This window comes from Pygocentrus nattereri, chromosome 13 (genome assembly GCF_015220715.1).
Source record: "Pygocentrus nattereri isolate fPygNat1 chromosome 13, fPygNat1.pri, whole genome shotgun sequence".
Lineage (NCBI taxonomy): Eukaryota > Metazoa > Chordata > Actinopteri > Characiformes > Serrasalmidae > Pygocentrus > Pygocentrus nattereri.
This window is the reverse complement of record NC_051223.1, coordinates 23,487,532-23,495,799: the sequence shown is the minus strand read 5'-3', so window position 1 is coordinate 23,495,799 and position 8,268 is coordinate 23,487,532. Positions and strand designations below refer to the sequence as shown.

Here is an 8,268-nt window from a genome sequence, read left to right as displayed (position 1 = left end):
TAATAATATTTCACTATAATATGTTCTAGCATTCGCGGTGTGACCATGCTTGTAGGCCTTTAGTTTACAAGAGATTCCAGCAGGAATTTTTTATCAAACTCTTATCTGTGCATTGTGCAAAAAGTGAATGAAGCTACAATAGAATGCCTACACATTTGATGTTCATGCTGCTTTATTAAAAAGATGTACATATATTCAGAAAATCAGATCACTGTTGACTCCTGTGTAATGCAATCATTAGAAATCATCTGGAACTTGGTTCAGTAACTTTACAGACCCAGAACTTTAAACCAATGCCCTTCCTTATAATTAGCATCCAGCCTTTATAGCTGTATCATTTCAGTTTTAATTGAACATACAACTTTACTATAATATTTTACAGCAGATACTGAGCAGAAAGCTGTTTTACCACATTCCCCTCCTGTTTACTCTCCATTCAACAGTACATCCAAGTTTTGTTCTTTAGTTCCCACTCTGAGACGCAGAATCGCTAATGAACAGCCCCATGTCCTCCAGGGCAGTGTGGATGTCCTTCAGTAAATCCTGTAGTGGTTTCAGCACTGGAGTGACATGCTGTGCAATCCATTCTTCCACTGTTGATTCTGGGTAAAGCAGGCACATCTCCTGCTGCAGCTCATGCACCTTGCAATCTACAGCTTCCAGGAACCTGGGGGAAGGGAAGATTTATAAATGGGATATATTCTCAGTTTAAAGACTAGTCATAAAGCAGATATCACAGCATGACAAACAGGGTGTGTGAGCTGATTCTGCTTTGCCATTGACATTGTCACAATCTATAAGAAACTATAAGATGTTGATGATATGATTTGTGTCATGGAAGACCTGGCCTGTAACTAGTCACATGTAAAGCATACTTAATTAAATCAGCTCTGTCTGGTTTGACAGTGTGAAATCAGAACTGTGTTAAAGTGCAGTTTACAAAAATGAATAGAAGCACACATTTTTGCCTGTTTCTGAATTTGTTCAGCAAAAAGAGGGTTGATGATCTGTCTCTGTCTGTGATAGGGAGAGAACCAGCCTCTTACATACCTGTGTACAAGAATACAAAAGTTTGATTACAAAGCAGTTTGATTAGATACATGACCTGGTATAACATTCATTTTCTCCCATAAGTATCTAATTCATACCAATAGAACCATATTTTACCAGTATTCTCTCCCAACTTACAGATTGTTTTCAAAGTGTCGGAGTTCTTCCGATTCTAGCATTGCTGTGAGCTGTACAATGATCTCAGCTAGTGTCAGCCCAGGATATGCACGGGTGTTAGCCTGAGACAATCTGAACCACAGAGAAAACAATAATGCAATCAGGAAGCCTACATTTAAAGTAACATCAGGTAATTCTCTTTTATAAGCTAAAAGGTTATAATAACACTCTATTTAACTTTATTTAACTTAAAGAAATCACTTTGCAAGAATTTCCTAACATTGCTCAGTCACTTTGTAATTGAACAAAACAAGCAAGTAGTAAATTAGTCATCATAAATGATTGACCATGTGAGTAGATGGAACTTATGACAAAGAACAAAACAGCGCAAAGGCAAGATATGTAATGTTTTACCTTCAGCATCAACTTTGTTTTTTGTAAACATTTTCTTAATCTGAAATAGATGTCTGCAACACATTCCAAAAATGTTCAGACAGGAGCAATATTGTGAAATGTCTAAAAAACAACTTGTCTTAAACAAGTGATGCAAGTGATGAAACAAGTTGGGTATTAAAGGAGCATCCAGAAAAGGCTTAGTCCCTTATGAATAAAGATGGTTCAAGGCTTGCCACTTTGCCAAAAATGCATCAGCAAATGATCAAACCATTTAAAGCAACATTCCTCAATAAGCAATTGCAAGCATTTAAGGTATTTTTCTCTTTACAGAGCTGAATGTAATAAAAAGATTCAGCCAACCAGGAGAAATCTGAAAACCACATATATATGCCCATGAACTTCAATCCCTCAGACAAGACAGCATTAAAAACTGTTGTGCTACTGTGATGGATATCACCACATGGACATAGGAACACTACAACAAACCATTGTCACTAAACAGTTTGCCTCTGCATCCACAAATGCAAGTTAAGCCTTACTGTAATATGCACAGCATAGGCCATATGTCAACAACCTTCAGAAACGCTGCCAACTTCTCTGGGCTTCAGCTTATCCAAAGTAGACTGATGCACAGTGGAAATATGAATTGTGGTCTGACAAGACAACCTTTCAGATTGTTTTTTTTTTGTTTGGTTTTTGTTTTGTTTATTAAACTTTCAGATTGTTTATGGAAGTAATGGAGTAGTGTCCTCCAAGCCGAAGAAGAAAAGGACTATCTAGATTGTTACTAGCTGCCTTGATATGTCTTGTCTCTAGTGTGTTTGTCTTGGTATGGTGGTCTGTCTTGGTATGAGAATGTATTAGTGTTGATAGCATGGGGCACCACAAACAGAAAATTTCTAAATATATATTCAAAATACATTTTGCAACAACACATGCTGACTTTTAGATGCCATCTTTTTCAGTTTCAGCATGACAATACTAAGTCACATTTGGCTCATGTACGAGTGTCCAGAACTGTCTCCTGAAAACAGAAAACGTGCTGCATTATGATGCACAAAATATGACAGCGAAAGCACCAAGTGGTTGTGCAGACTTGTACAACAGAAAAATGTAAAATTCCACTTTTGAAACAATTAGTGTTTTGGATCAATTAGTGTCTTCAATTTTTTTGTATGCAATTTAATATAGGTCAAATGTAATTTACTGGCCATTGCTTCCTGTTTTTATTAGCATTCCACATACGGACCCAAGCTTTGCTACTTCCTCATTAAACACACCCGATTCAGCTCATGAACAAATTAGCAAGGCCATTACAAGTTGAAACCAGAATGTAAGAAGAGGGAAAACACTACATCTCTAAGAAGCTGTGGCCTGGAAGCAACCCACTTTGACACCTCTTGATTTACAGCAGTTGGATAAATTCCCCCAAAATGCTTTTGATGACAAGTATTCAATAACATGTAATAATACATAAAATAAGATTTTCCACTGAATTCTCCTTCAGTTTGTTTGAATATGTTATACCTTTCTATGTCTCCTACTTCAGTTGTTCCTGTGCCCAGTGCCTCCATTACTTTTTTCTGAGCCTCTTCAGTAAAGCTTCCTAACACACAGTCATTGAAAACAGAATGAAGAGCCATGAGATTTGTTATCTTTGTCTGTGGACCTATTAAGCATACTATTATATGTTTATAACACTGTTTGCTATAATTGTTCAGTGTAATGTGTATTTTTTTTTTTTTTACAGAAGAAGAAAGAGGAGCAAAGAGACTAACCATGTAGAAGACACTGTAGACATGAGGCAAGAGAGTGCAAGCCGAGTGGCATCAGTTCACACAATACAGACAGGTGATCATATCTTCAGCAAAAGATGTACAGCAAACGTTACAAAGAATATTTAGAACCCATTCTCCTCAAAAACTTCTGCTTTCCTCCAATTCAGTCTTAACTATCTAAATACCTTTGCCACCCAGTCAGTGCAATGCCCTGTAGTTCAACTCCAGATGAAAGGCCAGATGCCACTTTTAACCAATGGAGATGGTTGTCCACATGCCTTTGGGTACTGGTCACACAGGTGTGTACAGTGGTTGAGCCTTTAAAAGAGCTCGCAACCCACTGCTGTAATAAACCAGCAGACTTGTATTTTTCCATTAGCATAACTGTGTAGAAAGAACAGAATAATTCCACAATCTTATTAAAATCAGTTCTCACTGATTATTTGAATATGGTATATAGTCATATGAAACATTAGGACACCCTATTATATATTTAGTTTTTTGTTAAGAAATATGTAAAAATCAATATTAAATGTCCATCTGTTTAAATATATTAGAAACAACAAAGCATTTCATGGGGTGTCCTAATTTTTTTTTACATGACTATGTATCATTACTGTTTTATGAATTAACTTCAATTACTCCTAATTTGGGGTTAACTAGAATGATAGCTTGGTAATATGCATATTAACTTATAATTATCTTATTATAAATTGTATATTATTATTAATAATATTATTTATATCTGGTTGAATGTTTGATGTGTATTTTATCTTTAAACAAGGCGTTTTAAAGTTCAATTAGAAGTCTTGCAAAAGGTTCAGACGTCTAACATATCTGATCGAAATAAAGCCTTGAGTTTCCTGAACTGTCTGGGATGGTTTCCACATGATATTTAAATTCTGCTCTAAATTTCATGTGCAAGTATAAACTCAAACCTTTCAGACCGAAGACGTAACTTACATTTGTAACTAATTACTATTTTCACTAATGATGACTGTGGTGTTACAATACCATTAAAATGCCCTGTACACTTCTCTAAATTTCAGATATTATCTCCTGCTCTGAGATTTTATTTAATGCTTTGATTTTGTTATTGTTTGATTCTTGACATAGTGAAAATACCAAATCTTTTCATCCACTTCATAACTCTGGTTGGCACTCTTTGGAAACCTCTCAAGTAAACCCCTGTGCCAAAAACTATATTACAAAGCCTGAACAAAACAAAATGCTAAAATGTACTTTTGAGTAAATATCAGTTTCACTTATTTTATCTGTTTTGCCTACTGCAATCTGTACAAAGGAACACTTACTGTTGTTTTCAACATCCAGAACAGGGCTGTAGTCCCATAGCATGGGTTGGACCAGTCCAACAAGTCCACTATCTAAAACAGCAAAATAAAATGGAAAGCTTTCTCTAAGTGTACTGAATGTTCTGACTCTTAGAAAAGGCATTGGCATTTATGTGCAATTTAACAGCATTTTGCACTGTTTTGACTTTGATGTTTTAATAAGTACTATTGTTCTCATAAAGACTCTACAGATATCCTTAAGTTAAATGTAAAACACAGTGCCACTTCAAACATAGTCAAGACCAAAACTGCTGCCGTTATGATATATCAAATATAAGACCATTCTACAAAGCAACTCACACCTGTATTACTGTCTCTCTCCATGTGCCAGCTCAATAGCGGATAAAATTAGTTTTAATGTAAACTACTGTAAACCTGTTTTATTCAATATGTGCTTAATGTAATTCAATAAAAAAAAAAAAAACTCAAATGACAACTGTCAGTGTCCTAAAATCTAAGTAAATGCAATTTCGGACAAATTAAGACTTTTCAAGGATCTGCAGACACCCTGCAGTGCATTATGTATTTTTATGGTCTTGAAGTCTATGAAGTTATTGTGTCTAATTAGACAAGAGAATAAAACAATTTTCAGTATTATTCTTTCTAAGGACTAATAAGGAAAACAATGGAACAGGAGTGTTCACCTTTAATGGTGTCAGAGGTCATGCTCCTCAGCATGTCATCCCACATTATCACGCTCAGGCTGGGGTAATTCTCTCGAATGCCGTTTGCCACTGTAGTGATATGGCGGAGGAACAGTCTGTTAATATTGTGACCTGGAATGCTTAACCACTTCTTAGACTCCTCTCCTTCACCCAACATGTACACCTGGGAAAAGGAGCAATTCACATCACTACATTAATCATATATACACATATACACATATTAGCAGGCGCTTCAATCCAGAACATTTTACAGGTGGTGATTTCTGAAAATGCTCTCTGTCAGGACAAAACCTTGTATCTCCAAAAAGGTACCTTTTCAGGAGAATGAAAAACAGACTGAATTTTGAAGATAATAAATAATTAATTCCAAGTAATTTTAGAAAACTTCTATTAGCCTATTCATTATGAAAGGGACCATGGAATCTTCATATTATGTACAATAATAGGTTTTGTTCCAACAGGGACTAAATATTCAATAAAGCACATCACCACTTATTGAGGTCACTTGATGTGTGTATAAAAATAGTATACTGCGAGAATTCTAATGCTTAGAATTTACAAATAGCCAACTGCATCAGGTACCTAGCCTTGGTCCACTTATTACATAGTTACAATGAAAGAGCAAACACGTGGCTTTAAACATGAACTTGTATTCAAATAGTGCACTGCAGTATTAACTGTATGCTACATGCTACTCCTCATAGTGTGCAACAGGTCATGTTGCTTTATGCAGTGCAGTACATCACAAACATAGCACTCGCTGCATACTGCAACACACTGAGTTGTTAACCTGGAATTGTACTAAAGAAATTCCTGCAGGTCAGATACTGTATACTGGTTACTACAAGGCACAATCAGTACGTGAGCAGTTTGCACTGGGCTGTATCTCACTCAGCCACAGGTTTCAGCAGTCACTGTACTATTGTTGGGAACAAAAGGAAAATTTTTGACATAATAATCAAACATGATGATTAAAGAGAACATCATTAATAAAAGGTATATACATAGGACATTGAAAAGTATGCATAAGACAGCAAAGCCCCTGAGACTTTGTGTTTTGGAAAATTAGAACCTTTCCAAGCAGCAGAGGCCTGTGAACCCTTTGAACCACAAGCCACAAAGAGGCCAGCATATAAACAGGCATTTGATAAGCACCAAGGGAGGTGCTGAGTACCAGAGATGCAGCTTGCATTTTTTAATAAGTAGATAAGAAAAAGACAAATAGACCTTTTTTAATGGGTCAAATTTAATTGGGTCCAAAAAAAGTGATAAATCTTTGGTTTCATTCTAGGCAAATCAGGCTATGACACAGCAAAAGAAGGAAAGTAGATTATCTCATCTCTGAAAGGTGTATAAAAGTATGGAACCTTGTACATTGTACTCTCATTTGGGTCCAGAGACTAATGACCAGGCTGAATGCACTTTCCCTGTAATAATAATTGAAGCCTTTTTTCTCCAACTGAACCCAGCATCGGAAGTCTTCTTTGAAAACTTCAGTTAGAATACTTGCTAGACGTGTAATTTGTTAAACACATATAGTCTGACATGAGTGATTGGTGTCACTTTACGACATAACACTATCTTGGGCGGTACCTCATCTGCTCCAATATGCAAGGTAGTGCTTTTAGGGTGGAGCTCCATGACTTGGTGTAACATCTTCAGGACTAGAGCGACTCCTTGCTTGCTGTGTGGATTCAAGGTCCCCAAACAGTGGTTGACCTCTCGCAGCTTCCTAAAGGTGCTGTGTTTCAGGACAAACTTGAAGAAAAATTATAACAAAGCCTTTTCTTAGAATCATTCTGCAAATGACAGTCTCACCAAACCTGCACATCACATGCGCAATGAATGCAATCAGGAATATGACACATATTATATCTCCAGTATGTAATATTTATCATCCTACTCACTTCAAAGTGTCCAAATGTCTGCACGAGAGGAATGATCTCCAACCCTCTGGAATGAGCAATTTCTTGAATGGAAATGATGTCTTCACGGCTGTGTGAAGAACCATTACAAGAACTTCAGACAAACTTTCAGTGGCATTATTTTACTCAATGTTCATGATAGCAATTTTGTGACACATGGCTCATCTATTCACCTGTAAGGTGGATGAGCGTTTGACTGCAGAATCTTCAGTTCTCCCTCATAGGGAAACATGTCCTCATACTCAACAAGTATACCAGTGGCACCAAGATCAGCAAAAAGATGTATCAGCTGAGGAGAGATAATAAAACCCACAGTTTTTCACAAGGACGAAAAAGGAGGAGGAATAACAGAAAAACAAATGTAGTCGGTTGTACCTCATGTAAATAACTGATTTTGGGAGGAGCCCCCTTTAAATCCAAATGGACCAATTTCTTGCCTCTTGACAATGGACAAGGGTCCATGGCAGATCCTGGCATGCTGTCGGCAACAAACGGACTGAAGTTGTTCCTAATAGCTGGAAATAATAAAAATAACGTTCTGCATTAATTCGGATCCATCCAGGATATCTTACAAATTCCATTAGCTACTTGTAAGAATTCGAGGCTTGTCTTGCAACTCATTTACTCTCACGCACACTAGTCCTGTTACCGTTTTACAAATTGCCTTACCTTGCCATTCCTACACAAAGAACCTAACTAGCGATATTTGTACATCCACTAACTCTACCGGTTTTGCGGCGTTATGTCTGTGTGAGAGATGACGTACCACACGAAACTCTCGCGGAACTGAAGCTGTCGTCTAATATGTGCGCTCGTGTACTAACTAGAGCGCTTTTTCAGTGCGTATAAGAAAGCTTTGACTAGCATAGCAATTCTGCGCACTAGCCAAGCGCTTTTATTAGAGCGCAAGTGCGCTTCTCGGTCGGAGAGAGGTCTGCAGTCCGACAAGCAAGAGTACTAGTTAGGGAACAAGTGGGCAACCATT

At 37.1% G+C, this 8,268-nt stretch overlaps 1 protein-coding gene across 2 annotated transcripts; it reads right to left on the bottom strand.

Moving 5' to 3' along the window:
• Positions 1-154: 154 nt before the first annotated feature.
• On the bottom strand, positions 155-8,196 carry hexdc (hexosaminidase (glycosyl hydrolase family 20, catalytic domain) containing). Of its 2 annotated transcripts, none has more exons than XM_017681620.2 (13): positions 8,050-8,196; positions 7,659-7,798; positions 7,457-7,572; positions 7,266-7,353; positions 6,952-7,116; positions 5,338-5,521; positions 4,655-4,726; positions 3,527-3,725; positions 3,342-3,424; positions 3,091-3,169; positions 1,189-1,299; positions 961-1,050; positions 155-667 (listed from the first exon to the last, which is right to left on the bottom strand). In XM_017681620.2, the coding sequence occupies exons 2-13, from the start codon at positions 7,758-7,760 to the stop codon at positions 463-465; spliced, it is 1,494 nt and encodes a 497-aa protein (XP_017537109.1). In that variant the 5' UTR covers positions 7,761-7,798; positions 8,050-8,196; the 3' UTR covers positions 155-462. The 2 variants fall into 2 exon arrangements, with proteins under 2 accessions (XP_017537109.1, XP_017537108.1); XM_017681619.2 differs by having other exon boundaries at positions 7,953-8,126.
• Positions 8,197-8,268: the final 72 nt, after the last annotated feature.